The 25,887-nt window shown below is 34.2% G+C and overlaps 1 protein-coding gene across 1 annotated transcript in view; it reads left to right on the top strand.

Annotated features, from left to right (window-relative positions):
* Positions 1-25,887, top strand: part of LOC120597848 (uncharacterized) — a 119,354-nt gene that overhangs the window by 48,087 nt on the left and 45,380 nt on the right. The window contains exons 6-7 of the mRNA XM_039856501.1: positions 16,841-16,933; positions 21,416-21,625. Coding sequence (XP_039712435.1) covers positions 16,841-16,933; positions 21,416-21,625 — 303 coding nt within the window. The remainder of the gene's footprint in view (positions 1-16,840; positions 16,934-21,415; positions 21,626-25,887) is intronic.

Raw genomic sequence — 25,887 nt, 5'->3', positions numbered from 1 at the left:
TGGTGAGATTGTGGGTTATAATAATTATGAGGCTACAGTTGGGATTCCAGAGATATTTAGGCCGAAATTTAATGATTTGGTGATGAATTGGATGGGGGAGAGGGAAGATATCAGGGATGGCTCCTCCTTTCTGCCATCTGCAGTTGGCTCCTTTGACACCTTTCCAGAGATGAATACAAGAAGATAACCAGCTTCTTGAAATCTGTAAAGAAGTAAGTAGAAGTGGTTGATGGTTAAAAACACATTCTAATCAGATAGAATGGCATAAATACTAAATAGAAGTATGAGTGATGTGCTATGGGAACAATGAATTCTGAGTAAACTTTCAAAGAGGAGAGGCACTTCAACAAAAAGTAATTTCCAAAGATTTGGAAGTTTTAGAAGCTTTCTAAAACGAAGAGATAGAAAGAGAAGAAAGAAAGAAAGCAAAAAAAGAAGGGAAGGAAGGGAGAAAGGAAGGAAGAAAGAAAGAAGAAGAAAGAAAAAAAAGAAAGAAGGAAGGAATTAAAAAAACAAAAAGAGAAAGAAAGAGGAAGGAAGAAAAAAAGAAAGAAAAAGGAAGAAGGAAGGAAAGAGAAAGAAAGAACCCCTCCTTCCCTTTAAAGGAAACTGCCACTGGAGGAAAGTATTTGAGAAGAGAATCCCTGATGGAGGGATAAGCATAAACAAGGCCAAATATACAGGGCCTTTTCTTTAAACCAAGAAAAGGCCCTGTATATTTGGGAAACTAAGTATTCTACTATGAATGGTTTGAACAATCTATAAAGAAAAATAAAAGGTTTATTGGTATGAAAATAATTTAATACATTAATTGTCATTAAGTAGATTTTTTTCATAGCTATTAGTTTTATAAAATACCATTTTGATTCATAAAAATCGTAAGTTAAAGAAGGGAAAAGTAGAGTGATTGCTTAATTCTTAGCCCTAAACTCTAATGAAATTAATTTTAAGGAGAGATAACTTATCTGTTTTTCAGACAATATGGTATATCATGAGGTGATAAAATCAGTGTAACCCATGTAACCCTACATAAGGAGGTAGTTGATTTATTTTTTAATATGTACAAATTTTTAAAAGTATTTGTTTTGTTTGAAATTCCAGAGTGAAGAATTCATTCCTTTGGTTCCCTTTAGAGATGCATTTTCTTTTCTTTTCTTTTTTTTTTTTTTTACCACAGAGTGATTTCTTATTACTTATCAGTCATTTACATCATGTCAGTAAACTTTTTCTGTGAAAGGCTAAATAGTAAATAGTTTAAACTTTGAGAGCCAAAAGGCAAAATCAAGAATAGTATGTAGGTACTTATATAATGAGAGAGAATAAATTTCCCACAAACATTTATAGATGAAATTCAAAATAGTAATGGACACTGGAATTTGAATTTCATATATTTTCCACTTGTCATGAATAATATTCTTCCTTTAATTTTTTCTTTTTTAATAATCTTGTGTTCAGATCTTTTGAAAAATTTTTAAAAATAATTTTTTATTTTTAGTTACAATCGACATACAATTTTAAATTAGTTTCAGGTGTATAACATAGTGATCTCGGTAGGCACAGGAGCTTGCTGGGGTAAACCCTGCTCAGTAGGATCAGCTCCTGTCAGCAGCTCATACTGCTGTGGTCGTGGCCAATCTTCACAGCCAGTAAGCCTGAAGGTCAATCCCATCCACTGATGTGTCAACAGCAATCAAAGTTCAACAACAACCCACACAAGGGATACACCTGGAGCATCCTGGTACTGGGGAGCCCTAAGTGGTGCTGGGGCCCCTTACTGTTCAGGGACCTCTGCGTCTGAGATTTTCCTCCCAATTCTTGACCACCGCACGTGATTGCGCTGCCAGCCTATTTTGCTTCTCCGTCCCTATCAGTCTTGAGTTGGCGTCTTCTTTATATCCTTACTTATAGGACTTCAGTTCATGTAGTCTTTGGATGGTTCTCTAGGTTGGTTATTCTATGTATTATTGCATAATTATTATATAATATCTTCTATATTAGTTGCAATTTTAATGAGGTTGTGGGAGGAGGCAAGCATAACGTCCACCTACTCTGCCATCTTGACTGGAGCCTTTCCTTGATTTTTTTAAACCGTTTTCAAAAACCATTTGAAAATGTAAAAATATTCTCAGCTCATAGTCAAACAAAAACAAGTGGCTGGCCAGATTTGGTCTTTCGTCAACTCTTAATTTACATTACATTATGTGGTCATATTTTTCTCTTTAGAACAAGAGAAAACATGAGGATATTGGCCATTGTTATCTGAAAGTGTGTGTGACATAGTGGGGCCTCTAGTGGGGGCATTTTAGGTTTATCTAGTCTTGGCTTTCTGTTTTCAGAAAAGCCTTGTTAAGTAAAATGTCTGAAAAAGTATTTCACCTTCATTTTTGAGATGTATGTAAAATAAAATGATTATGGAAATTCAGATATTTTTGAGACTATATCTGTGCTTCCACTCTAAAATTTAGACTTTAGTCTCACAAAACTGTAATCATCGTGTAGCACAGAGTTTATTTTATTTTTTTTGAAATATAAATTATATGATGATTACCAAAATTTACAAGTTGATTTTAAGCGTTAATCCAAATCCTTAAGTCACTTACTTATATATCAAATCAAACCTTTTTTACTGTATTAGTTCTGCTAATTACTTCAGACATGACATTCATGATATTAACATAGATAAAGTTTTGAGAAAGCAATGGTATTTGTGCCACTGTTGACCGAAAAATAAAAAAATTGCCATGATAAAAGTTAATGTACAATTTTGTCTTATGAAGGGGTGAGATTCCCAAATCAGCACTTAAATTGAAAATGATAAACAGCTGATATTACCCTTGAACATCTCGAAGGGAAAGGAACAATATGAGATGACTACACAGTCTTCAGGCACATCCACAGGAGCTCAACTAAACCCAAGAGGACTTGGCTTGTTTATGTTTAGGGACATTTCTCTCTTTAAAACCAAAATCCCACTCCACTCCTTAGGGGAAATGCTTATCCTCTGACACTGCACCAGGTACTGAAACTGACTGAGGCAGCACCCCAGTCAAGCTTGTCATCTCACGCACACACCAGAGCCTCAACTTAAATGGATTACTTCTTTCTCTTTCCTTATTCCCAGTATATACAGTTGAATCTATGGGAGCTAAATATATATATATGATTACAAAGCAACTTACAAATGAAATGAGTTCTAAATGTAAACTCATTTTTAGATCAGCCCTTCTATTTTATACTGTAATTTAGCAAGAGCTGTGATTTCCAGTGTCCCAGAGACTTCTGGGGTCCTTTGGAGTAGGAAGGGGAGGAATGGATAGGCAAGACACTGGCCCTTGGAGCACTCTCCATCAGTTCTCACCTAAGTGCAGCATTCTCATTGACCTGCTTTATATGCTTGACCTCCAGGATTCATTCTGGGCCTTTGCGTCATGAGGAAGCCTGGTGAGTCTATTCTTACTAAAAGGCTATCATGATGCTTCAGTTTCTTGATCCTGAGACTCCTTTAGTCTCTCCCCCACTGATTCTGTGAGTCTTGCCAGCCTTTCAATGCCTCCTACATTATAAGTCTGTTTCTTGTGCTCTCAAATGAGAACCTCGATTGAATCATGCAATAACTTGAATAAGCTCCTTGCTTCTGCCCAGAGATTAACCTTCTTGTTTCAGAAATTAACAAAGTGAGAATACGTGAATTAAGGGTAGATAATGTACTACAGGTTCCCACAACTTCTCACAGAGCAGATGAACAGAGTGATTTCCCCTTTGAATTGGAATCTGGCTGACAGAAAAGCCACCTTAGAGAATCAAGTGAGCTCACACAACCATAGGGTTCATCACCTTTTGGAGGTAGAGCTGGGTATTGAGAGTGAGAGAGCCAGTGTGAAGATACCTTCCATCCTCTCCTGCTTATCTGCAGTAAGTGGCATGTGTGTGCCTGCCCCAGGGGAGGGAAAAGACCTGAAAATCTACCCAAAGAAACTTTCTCCACATGAATGCCTTTTGTATGCACTGGAAACATTTAGTTGCTAACTTCCCTTATGGCCCATTTTAAGGAAGTGCCACCTTCTATTCTAAATCTACTTAATCTGCCACTCACCCTAACAACATGGTACAAATTTATGACTCTTCTATGACTTGTATTATTGTTATTTATGTACACACCAATATGAATGTCTAGGCTGTGAATACTTAAGTTATCAGAATAGAGTCTCATTCATCTTTTTATTTTTAGTAGGATGGATCGAATGAATGCTGAATGTGTTTTATAAGACCATAAACAACCTGGAGACAAGATTATTTATCTTTTGCCTTTTTATCCCTCACATCACCCCACATAATTCCTTGAACTTTGTAATCACTCTATAAATAAATATTTGTCAAATATTTGCTTACTCTTGGGGACCTGAATTTTATTATTGAAGTATTTGTTTATGTTATTAAATCATGTGTGAGATTAGATTTAAGAATATTCTTATGGATTCTTCTGAAAATTTATTATTTCCACTCCCAGATTCATATGAGCAAAGTTGGGAGGAGCTGGAATTTAGTACGGAGAAGAGATGACTGAGGGCTGATTGTAAATACTCCTTTATGGATGATATTCATCAGCCATTCTTCATCTTAACCGAGGAAGGTATATACAGTGCCTAAAATATAAACATGGGTTAGATATTATTATTTATAGATTTGTGTTACTTGGGGGACTTACAGATTTTCCTTCATTAATTTTGTTTAATAATAAGAAAGAGAGCCACATTTTTGGTGTCTGTTTATAACACATCCTGCTTCTAGTAAGCTCCTTAATTCTTTGTGATTCTGTGGTTTTCACAAATACTGTTGTAATGGTGCATGGAATGTGTCATTTAAAGTTGCTAACATATGTAATTAAATATTGTATGCTGATATTTCATGTTGTATGGGATTATCACATGGGACAAAGAAGAGCATATTATCAGCCAGTATATATGCACGTACTTTTTCTTTTGCCTAAAGATCTTGCACGAAATACTTCACTTTTTAATGGGTTTTCTTAAACAACACATATGTTTTAAAAAGACTAAGAAAAATTATGGAATAATAGGTAATAAGGTAGAAAACACATACCTAAATAATACACTGTTATATGATTTTGAGATCTTAGGTTCTCTAGGAAATGCTACAAAATATCTGAAGAGCTAGAATTTTACCTTTACAGCCTTTTTTTAGCTATTTATCTCTTGTAAAAAATTCCCCACAAACTTAGCAGTTTAAAACAATGAGAATTTATTATTTCACACAGTTTCTGTGGGTCAAGAATCCAGTTGCAGCATAGCTGTATGATTCTGGCTTGAGATCTCTCGTGAGTTCGTAGTCAAGATCTTGTTGAGGGCTGCCATTCATTTAAAGACTTGATTGGGACTGGAGGATCTGCCTCAGTCACAACAGTGGCAGTTTGGTACTGGCTGTTGGCAGGAAACCTCAGTCCCTTGCCATGTGGACCTCTCCATAGGGCTGCTTGAATGTCTTTATGACATGGCAGCTGGCTTCCCCCAAAGTGAGTGATCTAAGAGAAAGGAAGGTAGGAGTTGCAGTATCATACTGCTGTGGTCGTGGCCAATCTTCACAGCCAATTAAGCTTGAAGGTCAGTCCCATCCACTGATGTGTCAACAGCAATCAAAGTTCAACAACAACAGGAGGGCACACACATCCCACACAAGGGATATACCTGGAGCATCCTGGTACTGGGGAGGCCTATGTGGTACTGGGGCCCTTTACTGTTCAGGGGACCTCTGCTCCTGAACCCTGTCACTTCCACCATATCTCACTGGTTACGGAAGTCAGCCCTACTCATAGGGGGGGAGACTATTCAGGGGCCTTAGTACCAGGAGGCGGAAATCCTTGGGGACCATCTCAGACAATGGCTACTGGAGCCTTTTTGTAATAAGATCTGAAAATGGTACTACAAATGTTTTTGCTGAACATTAAAATAGGTTAGCTGTGTATTAACTTGTTTTATTTTAGTTAATATATATTTTAAATGCTTTTACAATAGAAAACATTGAAGAAAATTAATTGAACTTATTATTTGAGTTAAAGATAGCAAAGGCAATTTTTCAGATTTTGTGTCATTTGAGAAACCGTAACAAATATGTTTTCATCCTTCCTCAGTTTTCATCTTGAAAGTTTTAGTTTTAAAAATTCCTGTTGACTAAATAAACAAGAGATATAAAAACTTTCAAAATTAATTGATGCAAGTACATAATTATTTTCACTTGTCTTATATAAGATATGAAATGAGAACTGCTGTTCTCCTTTCTCCTGTCCTGCATCAGCCCAAGAACACAGCTCTTCCCCAAATTTATTTCTCAGTGGCCTAATTGGAACAGGTGCATTTTTTGATATTTATACTCTTATCCTCGTCTCTCTATCTAAACTGAATTCCTGTTGAACTTGGAGCCTAAGCATAATGATTATGCTTGATTGAATACATTGCTTTGTACTTTAAAAAATATTATTTCTTGCCTGTTATTTTTGTCTATCTAACTAAATTTAATCTTTTGGAGAAAAAGAATCTTACCTTCTATTTCTCTTGGATTCTTAGACCTGAAGCACTGTAGCACAGTGTTGCTCACATAGCTCATCATAACTCGCTAAATAGTCAGTGCTTAATTCAAAGGAAAGTCATACCTGATACAGTAGATACTATAACCAAGCAGTAAGCATATCAATTCAAATTTATCTATAGACTTCTCTAAGGAAAAACCAGGATTTTGTGTTGTCTTCCCTGGAATAAAAGTCAAGGAATAAAGGAGCTAGTGCACTGCCCGACCATAGGCTTGACCATGTTCTGGAAATATTTTTCTGATTGCATCTGTTTAGATAGATGACTTGGATGAAACGAGCTCTTCATAAGTGCTTGAATATTGTTTTTCTAAAAGTACTATATAGTTTTATGGTACCCAGCACCCATTAGAAAAGCGATAAAAAGTGAAAATATACTTGAAACACAGTGGTTCTGGAACAGGCTTAATGGATGGACTATATTCTTTTAGGACTTTGTAGAAAAGATACCGTACATATTTATAGATAGTGTCTGTAGCAATTTTGAAATTTAAATTTATACGGAAGCCATTGAAGTTCTGGTTTTTTTTTCAAACCATATTTTTCAGAACTGGCAGTTTACTGAATACAGGGTTCAACCACCCAGAACTATCATATAAAATGTTTAATTAAAAAAAAGTCAAATGTGGTTAAGAATGTATGCAAAGCAGTCCTGGCACATTCTTGTGCCTTTAAGCAGGATTCTACAGGCCAATGCCAGCAGGTTTTTGCCTGAGGGATACAAGAGAAAGTCAATGCAAATCAGGGCAATTTCTCAAGAAAAAGTAACCTGTATGGACAAGTATTTGTTTAGGGCCATAAAGATGTCTTTCTTTCCGAAACTTGAACTTCATAGTAAGTTATTTAAAGGCCGTGCACCTTGCATAATGCTGATGAAACCATAAAAAGGTATGTGTTTGGAACACTCTTTTGGCCCCTGTCTTTTGGGGAGCCAGCATCATTTGGGGAGAACCTGGATTGCATGAGGAAAGAGTAGGCAGAAGATGACCTCCCCAGCTCTTCTTTTAAAGATGATTGCAAAATACTAGGCCTGCCTAATGGGTCAGAGGAACACTGCTACTTCTGTTGTTGGTCTGGCTGCTTGAAACAGTGTAGGGCAAAGACCAATGTACTCTGTTTTGAATACTACACAGCACACCTTGGGCTCAAAGCTCTGGTTTCAGTGTCTGTGAAATTAGGGCTTCCATCATACTTTATCGGTCTTTCAAGTTCCTTCCAGTTCTGACATTTTAGATTCTAAGTTGGATACCACAGGCAGAAACTGCTCTGTGAAACACATGAAAAATTATCCAGGATTGTGGAACTGGACTGCTCATGGCTTTATAAATTTTTAAATAAATATTTAAAAGATTTGTTCAATACTGTGCCAGCCCTTTGAAAGATATGGAAATATAACACTCATTATAGTTTCTGACTCAGGGAGACGAGAAAGAATTAATACAAATTAGGCAAAATACTAGTTTTATTTTTTAAAAAAATTCTTTTTGATTTTCATTTTAGTTCCAAATGCAAGATTTATGATTTAAGGCAATTTTTATACCTCAATAAAGTTTTTTAGTTTTCCTTATATTTCTTAAAGCACTGTTTTGGTAATTTATATTTTTTGTTGCTTTTGTGATTTTTGTCTTTTTTCTCATTTTCTAAAATTCTTTTTTTGTGAATTGATTTTCTGACTAAATAACCTTATTTCTAATAGCTTTGCAATAGGTTCTTTTGAGGTTTCTAAGCATATAATCATAGCTTCTTCAAATCATAACATTTTGTTTAATTTATTTATTATATGTTTTATTTTTGTTTCATATCTAGTATTTCCAGTACAATGTCAAATTGTGATGGTGACAACAAGCAGTCTTATTTTGCTTTTTATTTTGCTTAATGTGAATAATAATAGCTATTATTACATATAAGTTATTTTCCTTTTTATTATCTCATTTCCATGTATTATCTCATTTTTTCTCACAATAAACATGTGAGGTATGTACTATTATTATCTCCACCTTATAGAGATGTTAAGCAACTTGTTCAAGTCTGCCCTAAAGTGACTGAGTCAAGATTTGAATACAAGCAGTCTGACTGCAGAGCTTGTGTGCTCAACCAACTTATCATATTGCCTTCTATGTGCTTTGCACTTGAGACTACTATGAAGATGATTATATGATTTTTCAAAATTTGACTTATAAATTAATGAATTTCCTCATATTAAATGAAGCATTTCCTGCCCAAATTGATCATTAGGAGCTCTACCCTCCAGGCCATCATTTGCTTCTAGAATATGTCAGAATACCTTTTTTTGGGGGTAAAAAGTAAGATATCTGCAATATTTATAATTAAATATTTTACAAAATATGTTTAGGTGTGCTTTTATTTTCAGTGATTTTTTTTTTCCCCTGGAACATGAAAATGCTAACCCTTTAAATTTACCTATACTTTTTTTTTTAAAAAAAAATCATATCTTTTCTATCAAGCTACTGACTTTTGCTTATATTTCATTTACTTTTGTCTTCAGAAACTTAGTTATCCTCATATTGTTTCTCTATTTCCTTTCTTTGATTTTATCATTCTCTTTTCATTGCTTCCCTACCCCGCTTCCCCTCACCTTGGTCATTTTCCTCTATATTTTGGAATATATTAACATTTGTCCCCTACCTTCTGATTTAATTTTCTTCATTATCATATTTAGAACTCTGCTTTTAAATATACATTTAAATATTTTAATACTATTATTGCAGTTTTTCTTCATACCTTCCTATTTCATTCAGTTTGTTTCATTTTCATCTTGATTTTTTTTTTTTCAACTCATTCTCTTTACTCTGCATGGATTTCGGTATGTTTTGATAGAATTCATATCTTCTTGCATATCTTTTGAGTACATTGCACAGTTTTTCTAATTTATTCCTTTGAAACTTCAAGGTGTTGTCTTTTCTTTTCTCTGCAACGATTTTTATGGGCCTTTAGTTGTCCTTTTCACTTTATTCATGAACTGTATGTGTTCTATAAAGTCTAAATGTTTATGAACAAAATAGGTTTGTGGACACCTTTTACCCTGCACTTTTTTCCAGGTAGGTTGACTTGCCTAACTCTGAAACTCGTTTCCTGGTGCCAGTAAACTTTCACTATAGAATCACTGTTTTGCTGTAGTGTCATCTTCTTCAGTACCCATGGTGCGGTTTTCTGAAATGTTGAGCAAATGAAAAGCATTAAAACCTGTAGGTTTCTTTTTGTCTGTATTGATTCCCCTTATTTATTTTACTTTATATATTTTACTTATTTTCTTGGTGGTTACCTTTGGGATTATAATTAATATCCTAAATTACGACAAGCTGATTCAGATTCATACCAACCTAATTTCAACAATATGTAAAAGTTTTTACTCCTGTATAGCTCTGTTCCCACTCTTTTTGTGCTACTATTGTCATACAAATTACATGTTTATATATTATGTGTCCATCAATACATATTTATAATTATTCTTTATGCATTTGTTTTTTAAATCATATAGGAGAAAAAATGCTTATACACAAAAATTCATTTATATTGTTCCTTATATTTACCTATCTAGTTATTTTTACTTTTGTTCTTTATTTTTTACGTGTATTTGAGTTATTGTCCAGTGTCCTTTCACTTTAGCCTGGAGGACTCCCTGTAGTATTTCACATAGGACAATTTCATGTAGGACAATTTCATGTGCTAGTGACAAACTCAGTTTTGTTTATCTCAGAATGTTTTAATTCCTCCTTCATTTTTGAAGGATAGTTCTGCCGAATTTAGAATTCTTGGTTGATGTGTTTTTCTTTTAATACTGAATGTGTCATCTCACTGCCTTCTGGCCTCCATTGTTTCCAGTGAGAAGTCAGCTGTTAATCTTATTGAGGATCCCTTATGTGTGATGAGTTGCTTTTCTCTTGCTGCTTTCAAGATTCTCTCTGTCTTTGTCTTCCAATAACTTGGCAGTTTGGTTATGATCTGTCTAGTTTCTTGGATATGTAGCTTAATGTATTTCATCAACTTTGGGAAATTTTTGCCATTATTTCTTCCAATATCCTTTCTATCCTCCCCTATTCTCAGACTCCTATTTTGCTTGATGGTGTCCCACAGCTCTGTTCAATTTTCTTTATTATTTTTTCTGTTTCAGGTTGAATGATCTCAATTGACCTATCTTTAAATTCACTGATTCTTCTTCAGAGTCTGCTCAGATTAGATACTGAGCATGTCTACTGAGTTTTTCATTTCAGTCAATGTACTTTTCAATTCCAGAATTTCTATTTAGTTCATTTTTTTAAAATTTCTTTTTCTTTATTTGATATTACCAATTTGATGAGATATCATCGTCATACTTTCCTTCAATTGTTTAGACATGGTTTTCTTTAGTTCTTTGAACATATTTAAAATAGATGCCTTAAAATATTTGTTTGGTAGGTCTAACATCTGGGCTTCCTCAAAGATGATTTCCATTGATTATCCTTTTTCCTGGGTTGAGCCATACTTTCTTGTTTGTTTGCATGTCTCATACATATATATATTTTTTATTATAAAATGGACATTTAAAATAAATAATGTGATAGTTATGGAAATCAGATCCTCCTTTTTGCCCCAGAATTTGTTATTGTTGCTGTTTGCTGTTTTTGTTTTTTTATTGTCATTTAAAAAAAATTGACTGACTTGCTTTAACTAATGTTGAAAAGTCTGTATTCTTTGGTGTATATGGCCACTAAAGTTTCTGCTTGGTTAGCTAAGTGGTCAGGTAATTATTTAACATAGATTTCCTTGAGAGCCTGGAACCAATGTCTCGGCTTTTGCTGAGGGATTCTTTTGTGTGTTGGGACACACCTTCAATACTCAGTTTACAGTTTACAACTGTGTTAGCCCTCACTTCCAGCTTGCTTAGAGCCTCAAGATCAACCAGAGGTGAAAACTGAGGTCTCCTACATCTTTTCTGAGCATGTGCACAGCACTTGGCATACACATAAATGTAGTGTAAATACCTGACAATTAGCTTTTTTGATTGTAATGTAAGTGCCTGACAGTAAGATTTTGATTGCCAAGGCATTCACTTTATAGACATCTGTCTTGAATAAATACATTGCCAACTAGAAACTAGATAAAGAGCGAGGCTGTTTCACCCATGAAGTTCTCCTTTTTGAAAAGCTCTGGTTGACCTAGATAATTAACTATATGACTGCTTGCTTTTCCTTTTCACAGTTTAATTTCTGCTCTTATTTACTATTAAAGAGTGAATCCATGGAACCCTGGGCACCCTACTCACAACCCCAATAAAGGCAGAACCTCAGGTTCATGTCCTCTCTCTCTGTCTACCGCAACCTTGTTATTTGGACCTGGGCATGCCATGTATCATCTAGACTTGTAAGTAATCTTGTCTTTTCAAAGTTCCTTAATGACTGTTGCTGAGGTACATCTTGTAACCAACCAAAGGGCTGGCCCAGCCACCACATTGGTTAGGGAAATGTCTGTGGGGTCTCCCACAAATACTGTCAGCCCCAGTGAGTGCCCACAGGTATTTCTAGCCTGTAGCATCACCGTCAATAAGCTGAGATATTTTTGGCTATTCTGGTGCCTTTTTAACCAGGTCTTTTCTAGTCGAACATATTTTTGAGATTCATTCATTTTGTTGCTTATGTTAGTAGCTCATTTTTGAGAATGGGATCTTAACTAATTATTGCTGGTGTGAAATTTTATTTGTTGAACTTATTAGGTATGCTTAGTACTTCTACTTTGGTCTGATAGTTTTTCAGTTGATTTTCTTTTTTTCCATCAAATATATGGTCATATGATCTGTTAATAGCGACATTTTGTCTTCTGTCTTGTGTTATTTTTATCGCTTCTTTTCTTGTTGCCTTGGGTCTGATCTGTCTAATGTTTTATTATAAAGTACAGTGTTTGGTGCAGGAATCTGTAGATATCTTTTGTGGGATTTTCTTCTATTTCTAGTTAATTTTTACTCAGAAATAAGTGTCGAATTTTATTGACTTTCCTCAACAGTTATTGAGATGATCATATTAATTTCCATGTTAATCTGTTAGTCTCATAAACTAGCAATGAATTATCCATGCAGTTCTGGAAAAAATTTTCTCGGTCAAGATGTATTGTTTCTAAATATGCTGATTAATTTCATTTGAAATATTTTAACTGGAATTTTTGCATTTATGTTTACAAGTTCAGTAAACTATAAGTTTCTATATTAAGATATTTTTATTCATCTTTGACTTTCTTATAATATCTACATAAAATGTGTTGATAAATTTCTTTAAAGCATATTTATTGTGAAATATTTCAATTGTAGTACAAATACTCATCACAGATTTTTCAAAATTTATTATTTTGTTATATTCACTTTAAATTGTTTAAATAAATAAAAAATTACAAGTGAAGTAGAAGTCCTCTTTGTACTTCTTTCCAATAATTCTCTCCCTCATCAGTTGTGAACAATATTCTGAATTTGGTGTTCATTATTGTCATCTCTTAATATTTTAATGATATATTTTTAAACCTAAAAGGTTGTAAAGAATATAATGTGAAATTTCCCATTCACATCAATTGTCTAGCTAGTATATTTATTAAAAGCAAAGTCCCTGGAGTCAGATATAGTCTTATTTGAAATTTCCATCTATAATAGTGAAATTTTCTATTTCTGTTTTCAGTTCTCTTAGCTTTTTTTTTTTTTTAATGCCCTTTGAAGTTTATCATTAGCACACACTTTAATGTCTTCTGAGGAACTTGACTCATTATTATGAAATAATCCTCTTACTCCTGCTAATATTTCTTGTTTTGAGGTCTACTTTGTCTGATATTATTATAACCATTCCAGTTTTCCTATGGTTAGTATTTGCATGTTATATCTCCCTTCAGTTTTTTTACTTTAACCTGTTTGTGTCTTTATACTTAAAGTAGGTTTCCTATAGTGATCATATAGTACGATTGTATTTTCTTTCTGTGCTGTGACATTGTCTTTTAATTGAATTGTTTAGAATCATTTACATGTAGTTATTGATATAGTTGGGTATAGATTTATTATCTTGTTCTTTGGTTTCTATTTGTCACATTTATTCCTCGTTCCTTTTTTCCTCTTTACCTGTAGTCCTTTGATTAATTTTTTTAGCATTTCATGCTATTCCATATGATTAACTTATTTACCACTTTGTTTTACTGTTTTAGTGAGTGCTGTGGGGTTTATGATATGTAATTTATACCATTTCACATATAGTATAAGAACTGTACAGCAGTATAATCCTTTTTCCCTTCTTTCATTATTGTGCTGTCATTAATGCATACCTCACATCCCTATGTGTTATTATTTTTTCTTTGTCATATTTTAAAGAAATCATTAAAAGGGGGGAATGTCTTTTTTTTTTTAATTTACCCACATTTTTATCATTCTACCACTTATTTCCATTGTGAGCATTCAAGTTTTAACCTGATATCATTTTCCTTCTGCTTGAAGAATTTCCTTTAGTATTTCTTGTAATGCCGGTTTGATGGTGAAGAACTATTTTTTCCCACATAGATATCCTTTATTAAAAAAGCTTTTAAAGCTTTTAAAGAGTTTTGAGTTTTGTAATATATCTGGAACATTCACTTTTATGGAAATTCATTTTCCAAGGACACTGGGTAAAATGAGACTCCATTCATGGAAAAGACATTCAACCATTCAGGCTTTGTGTTCTCATCATTTTTAAAAAACATGCTATGGAGATATATATACATAGACACACATAAATGCACCCATGACATCAATGCATATATATGGTCAAAACAAATAAAAACAAACCAGAAAGATATACATTGACAAGTAATATCCCTATGCCTGTCCATCAGTTCTCCAGTCTGGCCCCAGAGGCAAATACTGGGTTTTGTGTGTCCTTTCAAAGACAGTTGTGCATACACAAGAATTCTTACATATGTATGATACCCCTTTTTTACCTTTTGTTTGTTGAAAAGATATTTCGCCTTTGATTTTGAAAGATAATTTTGCCAGATATAGAATTCTATAAATAGTCGTTTTCTTTCAGTGCAGGTACTCTAAAATACGTTGCCTTCTTGTCTTTGGCTTGCATAATTCTGACAAGAAGCCTGCAGTATTAATTTCTGGTAATAAGTCATTGGTAATTCTTTGTTTATTTGTACTTAATGTTTCTCTGGATGCTTCTAAGATTTTTTTCTTTATTGCTAGTGTTCATCATCTTGATTATAATGGGCTTAGCACAATATTTTTCGTGTGTTTCTACTTGGAGTTCATGGAGCTTCTTGTGTTGGGAAGTTATAGTTGTCATCAAATTTAGAAAACTTTTGGCCATTTTTCTGTACAAATATTTTCTGCTCCCCCACATCCACCTTTCTTAGACTCTAAATATATATTATGATATATATTATACTGAGTATTTATGCATTTTGTTTCAGTTTTTATATCTCTCTGTAATTCATTGTATATGGCTTCTATTGCTATGTCTTCTGTTAACTGATATTTACTTACTTCTGCAATGACTTTCCTGCTATTAATGCCAGTCAGTCGAATTTTTATTTCAGATAATGTATGTTTTATCCAGATGTTCCATTTGATTCTGTTGTTGTACCTTAAATTTCCTCCTTATTATGTTTATCTCTTTGAACATTTATAATATTTATATTAGAAGTTTCGAGATCCTTATCTACTAATTTCTATGTCTCTTTCTTATCTGGGTTTTTTTCCTACTGATTTTTCTCCTGGTTGTATATTGCATATTTATGCTTCTTCTACGATTGGTAACTTTTGATTGGATGATGAAAATTGTTCATTTTACAGTGTAGAGAACTGGATTTTGTTGTCTTCATTTAAAATAATGTTAAAGTTTCTTCTGACAGGCAGTTAAGCTATTTGAAGGTCACCTTGATGTTTTCATGTATTATTTAAAATGTTGTTACTGTCCAGAGAAGCCTTACTCTAGAGATGATTTATCACTATTGTTAATATATGATCTTTCTGAGGTTTATGATGAATGTCCCATGTATTCAGCATGTCTGGTGAGAGACTTAATGATTCCTAACCTTGTGTGAACTCTGGGAATTGTGGCTTACAGTTCTTTGGTAAATGTTTTTTTCCATGACAGATTTTTCTTTGTCTGGCCTCATGGGTTTCACCACTGCATGAGAAGATTGGGATTCAGCCAAAGGCTCAAGGACCCTTTGAGGGTTTCTGCAGACTTCTGGAGCTCTTTCTCTTTGCAGGTCCCTCCTCTCCATATTGTACCTAACGTATTCTCCCCAATTTGTCTTCTTACTCTAATTTCTGTCTCTTCAGTTCAGTAAGATACCCGGGCTCTGTATGGTTTCCCCCTCATTGTGTTATGGTCTGGCAACTGTGTAAGACAGAAATCTGGGGTGATTTAGCTCTTAACCTTTTTGTACCCATTCTCTTAGTCATCATACTGTTGCATTGCCTGCTGTCCAGTCCTAAAAGAGTTCTTATATTTTATTGTTTTACAGTTATTTATGACAAGAGGATAGAGTGGAAGCCAGTGACATCAGTTCAATATTTTTAATGAAGCAAAGAAAAGATAGAAAAGCAGAGTTTTAAAGCACAATGTTCATATCTTGCTGTTGCCATTATTAAAAGGCTAGAGGAGAAAGGGGTCTTAAGAAGTCATGTAGTCTAATGTCCATTTTAAAGATGATAAAACTAAGGTGGAGGGAAGCAAAATAACTTGCCTGTTGATGACTGGTCTGTGACTTTACAGTTTAGGCAGAAGATGAGACTCTTTATTCCTATCCATTGTTAGACACTGTGCTATCTTCTTACCACTTCATCTGAGCAGAGAATAAAATAATAGCAATTAGCATTGGTAATGATAAAAATGACACTAACAGTTATGCCCATTAAGTTTTTAAGTATATCCATATTCTTTCTTGCTGTCTATTAGATTAAATTTTACCTTATATTTTATCTTTCTTGTGCAGCCATTTAATAGCAGTGTTTTACAGTATCTGATTTAATATTACTTAATTTTCTCATTAAATCTGATGATATCTCTATAGAGATCATTCATTTAAAAAACCATAAAATCAATAATAAACAATATTTTATTGTATTTTTGTTCTGTATTTTTCATGTATAATATTGACTTGCTTATAGTTCTTTTTTATATAGTCTTCATTTACTGCATTATATTGACTAACAATTTACTGCATTGAATAATATGCCTCAATGCTTTTTAAATTCATATTATTTTAATTGTTTCTTTTTCTCCTTCAAAGGATATTTCTTTAACGGGAAAAATGTACTGGCACAAAACATCTCAAGCACAAACGGAGCAAGGATTACAGATAAGTATTGAGGAACCTCAAATGGTAAAGTCTTTAATAAAAATGCTCCTCTTTCTATATTGAAGTAATAGTCTGCCTCTTGTTGCTTGAATATTTATGTAAAGAGTTTTTTTTAAAATCTCCTCTGATTTGTTTTAGAGGTGTGTAAGCACATCTAATCCAGTACCGCATCGGGAGTCCCGGCTACTTTTGGCTCACTGTTGCGCCTATCGTAGACCTTCTGAGCTAAGGCCCCAAACTCTTTTTAGAAGGGGAAAATTTTTAATAATTCTTCTGGTCTAGAGGCATTCTGATCTAAAAAGTAGTTGGAGAATTAATCAAAAGTTATTAGCTTCTAAGGAAGCGTCCTATTCTTTATTTAACTAGAAGGATTGTGAAAAGCATGACAAGGAAAAAATTTTGTAGAGAAATATGGACAGTTGGTGACAGAAATTTGTTTCAGAAATAAAACTTCTTTTTCATTTATCATTGGCAAAATACTTATGGGATTCAAAATAATCTGGAGCATATTTCCGTGAATGAGAAGTATCTCTCTGTGTATAGAAATTCACATCTTTGTAAAACTAATGATGGCATGATGATTAATTCCTTTACAAAGGACCTGTAAAAATATTAAATAGCAAGCTCCATTAGTTTCTGAAAATATTATTTCACATACATAAAAATTCATTTTTAGGATAACATGTTTGGAAAGTGTATGGAATCTTTTCCTTCGCAAAAGCCATGGATCTTGTAACATTAGAGTTACCATAAATGGTTGAACCTACTGGAAGTTGAGATGCTTCTGTGTTGAGACCATGTTTTATTCCTCTTTGTATTCTTATTGCCTGCCTCAAGACCTAGCATGTATGGCACTAAATGTGGATAAATCAATTTTGAAGCCTTAGCCACTATGCTATGAGCTTAAAACTGGCATCTAGGCTTAAAACTGCTGCTTCCAGGTAACACCATTTACAGATAGATGTCAAAAATTTTGACCTGTAAGTTTCTACAGGTATAGTAAGCTGAAAATATAAGATTAGTTAGGTTTAGAAAAATAGAATAATAGTTACTTAATACCATTCACTACATATTTACATAAAATATAAGAAAAGATATCATTATGAAGAAAACTATGAAAAAGGCCAGTTATCAGGTACCTGGCTTAGACATCATCTTGGTTATTTAAAGTAATGATTTAAATAAAAATATTGGTTTATTTGTAATTCTGTGAAAATGATACCCTCACCTTTGACATTTATAAGCAGTCACTGGATCTTTTTCTGGCCACTGGCTTTCTAGGAGGAAGCTTACCACTTCTTTAGAGGGGAAATACCTTTTAACTCGATAACTGGCCTTGATAAATATTAGGCTCTTCTGTGGTATTTTTCATTCCAGACACATTTTTTTGGGTGCCTACTTTGTGCAAGAGCACAGAACTCTATCTGTCCACCCTACTTGTCCCTTAGACTTCTTAAAGCTTGCTGGGTAAGATTTGCCTGGACAGCACTGGCCAACATGCTCTTATCCCAAGAGAGCCTGCTTTTTCTAAGTGGTACCTGGCATCCTCAGAACATGACAGCCTCAGTTGTGAACATCTCGATTCCTCAGGCCAGAGGTCTCTTAGTTCTTTGATGCAACTTATAATTATTTTTTAAAAGAACATTCTTAATGGAATATCTTTTCTCCTAAGTACCCACTATTTTAAATACAATAGTTTTTGGATCATCATGGAGAACAATTTCCTCACATACTTATAAAAAAACCTCAAAGAATGTATTTATTCATTTCTTTTCCAATAAGGTGGTAGGCATTGTTATAGTCATGGCTGATACAAAGATAGAAAAGACAGTTCTTGCCCTTGAGGAACTTGTGTGGAGGAGAACAATATGTAAAGAGACAAAGTACAATACTGTTTAACGTATATTCTAAATAGAGACTAATACGTAGTAGACAAAACATTGATATAATTTCATCTATTTATTTGTGCACTTATTCACAAATTATAGCAGAGGATCTTCAATGTGCTAAGTGCTTGAGACATAAAGATATGTGACATACAATTTTTTAAAAGGAATTCACAAACTTTAAAACTTTAAAGTATTCAAACATTTTGGCCTTTAAATCCTTAAAAAATATTTTACAGAACCAAAGGAATTTTGGTTTATGTGGATTGTATCAACCAATATTTATCATATTAGAAATTAAAATATAAAATATAAAATATTTATTAATCCATTTAGTATGTTAATAAGATAATTACATATTAATATAAAACATTTTTAAGGAAAAATAGTGTACAAAACAAAGCAATTTAGTGAGAAAAGTAGGATTGTCTTACTTTTTTTGCATATCTCTTTAATATCTGGTTTAATAAAGAACTAGATTCTCATATCTACTTTTGTATTCAATCAGTTGTATATATTCTTTTAGTTGAAGTATATTAAGTAAGTCTGGTCTCATACAAATTAGAAAGGGAGTGATATTTTAATAGCCCTTTTACATACTTATAGATACTCTTCTTTGTTATATTAAAACTCCACAATGGTAATTTCTTAAAGATTAATTGTAGTGGGGAATCTGAAATGAGTTAAATGAACTTATTGTATATCATTACATTAAAATGTATTTCATCTTGTTCTTTGAATGGATTTTTAACCCCTGCATGATTTTGTAACCTCATGTGTTAATTTGTTGAAAAGTGTTGGTTCACTGTTATACCCACCATTGCTTTTACATCATCAGTGCAAATGTCAATACAGTGAAAAAGGCAAATAAGCCTTAATATTATTATGAAAATAGTTTTGATGTTGTGGATCCCCTGAAAGAGTTTTGAAGACTGTCAGGAGTCTGTGGACTACATTTTGAAAACCACTAGCCTATTGGGTAGAAGAGAAAGAGTGAGAGAATACAATTTGGAATCAGGTTGTCTAGGTTCAAACACAGCTCTGTTTCTTACTCTCAGTGTGACCTTGGGGAAGTTACTTAACTTCTCTTAGCCTCAGTTTCTTCATCCATAAAATGGGATTACAAATAGGTCCTACTGCATGGAATTGTGGTGAAGATTAAAATTAAGTGAGATAATGATCATATATTGATGATTATGATTATGATAATGATAACATAGTGTAATACACGCTAAAATAGAGGCAGGGCACAGACTTGTGATAAGATCAGGAGAGGCTTTGTGGAGGGGATAAGGCTGAGCAGTCCTGAAGAGGATAAGTTGCAGCTGGAGGACTATCATTGCCCTCTCTTCATGCTTTTCTTTATCCATGTTCTATTTTTGAGTATGGTACCTTCATCTATTCAGTCTCCCAAACCAGAACCCTGGGAAAGTTTGTTGAAAAAGCCAGGAGCAGAGAAATTCAAAAGATAGGGAGTGATTAATAGTACTCGAAGCTGTGGAATCTAAAATGAATGAGTTTGTCATAGGTAGACACTATAGGGCCCATAATACATATTACCCCAGTGTATCTATTCTGCCATTTAATAAAAGGATTTCATTAACCTCCTTTAACCAATAAAGAAAATGAGGCTAAAAAAGGTAAAATAACTTGACCAAGCTTATGCATCTATTAATTGGCAGATCCAAGATTTGAATTAATTCCCATACGGTTGCAGAGCTCTTATTTTTTCCACAAAACCATCCAGCAGCTTTATGAAAACATGAGCTTCAGATTCAAGTTTTGTTTTACAAACATAAATTTCTTGATTCAGCCATCCCTTCTTGCATATAAAAAAACATTTATAGTATTTGATACTGTATCCCATCTTTACCCTTTATTTTAATTAGTAATAAGTGAATGTATCAAAGCACAAAGTGATACAATTGCATTTTCAAGTCATTCTATAGCATTCAGATTTCTATGTAAGTCAGACTGGTTTTATTATCTGCTAACTTGAGGCAGCAAAGTGTGCCATAATCCCAAATAATCTTGGTTTAAATTGGGTAATACCTAAATATGGCAATAAAGATGATTTCCTTAAGACTTGGTGAGATACAGATTAAGTAAGACATTTTAAAGGAACACAGAATAAGTGTAAGAGTGATATTTTGTGAGAATTTTTCATTTGGGTTTGGGATGGAGCTGGGGTGTCTGGGTGGTCTTCTTGTGGTCTCTGGGTCAGCTGTTCTCAGAAGACCTGAAATCAGGCTTCTGGAAGAGCATCTGGTTAGCAGGAATCCCATTTCTCAGGACTGAAGAATCAGAGGTTGAGGTTAACTGTTTCAATGGGCCTTGATTCTGTGATTGTGGGATGGAGTCTTGTTATTTCCTTAGAGTTGGTGCATAATAATTGTGGGGTAGCTATATTTTCTGGGACAAGGGCTGAGGAAAATAATTTGCCAGTTTTCATATTTTGAGTTTCTGTTTGTAAATCTTCAAAAGAAACTTACTACCTCTGCTTAATTTCAGTCATGCATTTTCATAATTATTTAGTCATCAGAGAGAAAACATTGTATGACTTAAAATTTTGGAAGAACCAGTTATAAAATCATTCTGGTACATTTACGTTTTCCAACAGAATGTGTTAGAGGAACTTCCTGAAAATATAACAAGTATTTTCCAGATTGAACAAGAGGATATGTTAGAATGGACACCCTCAGAAGCAGAAAATATGGTATTTACACCTCAAGAAACTTTGGAAATTCAGCCAGCAGATGAATCAAGTAAACCTTTGGAAGATGAACAGCCCAAAAGTGATATGAAAGCAGCCAAACGGTTGTCTTTAAAGGTAAAACACTATTTATGTTGAAAACAGGGTTATGAGAGTTGAGGATGGTGCAGATGTGAAGAAATGGCCCAGGCAAGGGTCAAGGAATGTAGCAGGAGTTCCCCCTGAAAAAAGGGCCTCATATGTGCAAATTGTCCATTTGGGAAAATAGGACACTTGTTTTGTTTGTTTGTTTGTTTGTTTTTTGAAGGCTTTTAGTTTCAAACCTAATAGCAACTCTGGGAAGAAAAGACAGATTTTTGAGGGAAGGAACTTCAGGGCTTTCAGAAATTGACCAAGAGTCTTCCCTTTACCATCTTGAGAGAATCAGGAACTGTAGCCTAGGGATCAGGACTGGCGGTACTTTGCAGCATTTATAACTTTGCCCATTTTAGGTTTACCCTAACCCTTAAATGTTTTCCTATTGCGGGAATGTTTTCCAGATTCATTTTATTTATGTATAATTTAAATAATTTTTACCATATTTGCATATTACCTTACCACTACTTACTTAGTACTGTTGTTCTTTAATTTGAGTCACTTTTTGACGTACATAAATAAGTTTATTTAAAAATAGATACATTATCATTAGGATTTATAAAAAAGCCACTTTTCCCTGAACCATAGCATAGTATCCTGATTATCACCAGGGATCCTCTCTCTGACTGATTCAAATGGATACCATTTTGTGGGTAAACAAACTTCCTGGTTATTCTCTTTTTTTGGGTCTCCCTCTCCCCACCAATGACCATATTCTTACTATACTTCACCCAAGTCAACTGGCCATAACAGTTCTTCAACCTTTGCCCGAAACTCCCAACTCTGAAACCTTTGATTTATCTGTGATGTTCCTTTTCCCTTGCCTTTCACATATAATCAGTCTCCAAGGCCTAGATTCCTCCTAAACATTAGTGCTTATTTTTTTCTTCTCTTTTCTAGTAGCTCTCATCCTAGTCTGGGTCTTGATGACCTTATGTCTGGATTAGTGCAGTTGCCTCCTGGTTTCTTCATTTCTCAAGCCCTCCTTTCTTAGTTTCATGTTGCATGACACTAGCATATTGATCTTCTTGGAATAATAAGTAATAAGGAAGATTCACAAGTAAGAGCTGGTCAGGGAAAATCCACCACTGTTGTCAGGGAAAGGGACTTATCCTGTGATTGGTGACCGACTCCATCAGAAGGCATGCTGTCTTTCTAAAGCATGGGCTTAGGGATATGGAGTGAAGCCTGTCAAAGCTAGCTCATTGCTAACTACTCCAGGTGAATCCTGTGTTGAGCTAACACTTTCTAGGTGTGGAAAATTTAGCATCCATAAAGACTATGGCATCTTGATGAAAAAATGTTAGTCTCGTGGGCACAGGTAATGTTTTTATCTGTTATTCTACCAGAACACTGGGACTTTGGAAATAAAATGTGGGCATTAAAGGAAGTGGTCAACTACTAAATGTGTCAAAGAATGAAATGGATTTTCTGGACAGTGGTTTAACTTCCATGGCCTGTCAAGAATTTAAATCTCTCAGAAAAGTTCTAAAATATTAATTTTTTGGCTTTTTGTGGCTGCTATTAAATATTATTAAGAAGTCATGCAAAATTATTTATTTTGGTAAAAACAGGCAGTCCTTTCCTAAGGTAACTAGAATTTATTGAGTGTTGACTATGTGCCAATCACTTTGCTAAGTGTTTTACATAGATTATCTTATTTTTTCTACTAACAACCCTATTATCATCCTCATTTTGTAGTTGAAAAACTGAATCATAAAGAGGACAAATACCTTGCCCAAGTACAAACATCTAGTTAAGTTGTAGAGGCAGGACTTGAACTCAGGTGGTCTAATTCTGGAACCTTCACTCTTTATTACTTTGCAACACTGCCCTTTCAAAAAAATCATCAACTGGTGTCTGATAAGTACAAGAACACCGACTCTCAGTGGCAAAAATGGCTAGGGGTGGAGTGTCTCTCATGAAACCAGGAGGAATGGTTTGACATGAGAGACTTGGAGAATGGATTAAAGAACTCTAAGCTGAAAACAGAAGTGTTTCAAAGGGAGGAGAATCTATGGTTTATTGTTGTGGGATATTGTGGAGCACAGCAGGAATGCCATAAAAAAAGCATTGGAAGTATTCCTGTGACTCATCCCACCGAATTTTCACCGAGTATCTTGTATTTATTTCAGTTAACATCTCAAGATCAGTTATTATCCATGAACTTTACCCTGTTTGGACATCTGAGGTCATAAAGTTAGTCTCTAGCATCTCTGGCACAGGAATGAAGAACGATATAGTCCAGCAAGTCAGGCCAGATTAGGGGGACAAGAAAACCTTTTTTTTTTCTTTTTCCTTTTCCTTTCTTTCTTTTTTTCCTTTTTTTTAGATCTTTGACATAGCTCAGAGCTAATAGAACTAGCACAGAGACGTGATAAGGAGCAATGCAGGCCTTCCACTGCTCACATACATGCCAGAAAGTCTCATTCAGGTAAAAAATAGAGAATTGGATCATCTGTACTTTACTGACCATTTCTACTCTTACAAGCTGATTAGTACAATAAAGGTTATTAGGATATTAGGACTCTGATCTAAGTCCTGACCAACCAAAAGAGAACTTAGATAACAAAGACTCTGTAAAGAAATGACTGATGCAAGAGGCCAGGAGATGATTGTTGAGCATTTTAGGAAGGCAAAAGGTCAAAAGTCTGTAAAAAAAATATAAATATTACATATCTATATCTATATCTTATCTTGAGATTCTAAATGGAAAGAAGTTTAAGAGAGGTGGGATGCCTTAAATCTCTTCAAATTCTCACAAAAACAATTATGAGCGATCTGTTGCATTTATTGTATTTAGTTTTAAAAATATACAAAAGATGAAAGAAGAAATACATATCCATGAATAAACATAAAAGTGGCATGTGGCTATAACAATTATATCAAGAAGGCTAAGATCCAGAATGAGTTGAGGCCTGTGAATAATGCTAAGAACAAAAAAGGTGTTTTTTTTGTTTTTTGTTTTTTGTTTTTTTTTTGTTTTTCATGTTAGTTTTGGAGCAAAGAGAGAAAAAAGAAAGGATAACCTTGTCATTTTGGATAAATAGTGTGATGACAACATGTGACAGAGCTCCCTTAATTTGTTTTTGGAAAAAGGTTGAGGCTTTAAATAAACAGAAATATGACAAAGAGAAAAGGAAGCTGATAAACTTGTACTTTGCTTCTCTTAAATCTGACAAGAAGAATGATCCTTAGTTTAGAAAGAAGAGAAAAAGAATTGATAAAAGAAACTTGAAGCCCAAGATTGGTAAAAGAGTTTGAGTTAATTTCGCTATCTGAGCCTGTTGGCTTAGCTTGATAAGTTTAAGCCTGTTGAGCCCTTGTCAGCAGCAGCTTTGAGGAGCTGCTACAGTGAGAGAGGTGCTAGATGCCTGGAGACTGCCATGGCAAATCTGAGTTTTATTTTTTTAAGGGTAAGGAAAATGGTTTCTGTAATGTATGATTACTCTTCGACAAAACTCTGGAATGGTTAAATTAGTCATTAAAAGAATTGTGTTTGAACCCTTACAAGAGGAAGCAATAATCACTTGGAGCCATTGTGGCTTCCCTCAGGGACAAGCCGTGGAAGACCAACCTTATTTCTTTTCATAGAGTTACTAGACTGAACATCAGAAAAGTGTTAGGCTTAGAGTTCAACACAAAAGTTTCACAGTGAAGAACCTGGTATACAAGAAAACTCTATAAACTTAGTCGATATTGTCCTTTGGGTTGCAGTCACTCATTTATGAAAGCCTTCCAATGATAAGTTTTATAGACAAGACTGTGGTCAGGTGAATTGCTAGATGGATTTGTAATTAGTTATTCAAAGGATACTCATGAATGTCCCTAGTAGACTGCTATAGGGCTGTGCTCAGTTCAGCATATTTCCTAATAACTTGAATGAGAACATGGAAGATTTTCTGATTGGATTTGCAGCTAACATCCAAAATGTGACTGGTATGATTTGGTTAGTGAGATCTCAGATGAAATTTTACTGGGATGACTGTGTATATGGTTGTGCCCTTGGGTCCACAATCTAAATGCATAGATACCAGGTGATATGACTTAGAGAAAATATAAAAAAAAAAAATTAGGGTTTTAGGTTATAATTTAGTGCTGGGAAACCAAGTACAATCATAGTTTGCATTGAATGACAAATATCGTAGAAGAGGATTATTTCTTTTGGTTGATCTGACCACATCAAATACTGTATTCGAATGTGGGTATCCAATCCCAGGAGAGACACTGACAAATCGCTGACT

The sequence above is a fragment of the Pteropus medius genome, unplaced genomic scaffold (assembly GCF_902729225.1).
Source record: "Pteropus medius unplaced genomic scaffold, Ma_sr-lr_union100, whole genome shotgun sequence".
NCBI classification, from domain to species: domain Eukaryota; kingdom Metazoa; phylum Chordata; class Mammalia; order Chiroptera; family Pteropodidae; genus Pteropus; species Pteropus medius.
This window is presented reverse-complemented; position numbering and strand designations above follow the sequence as displayed.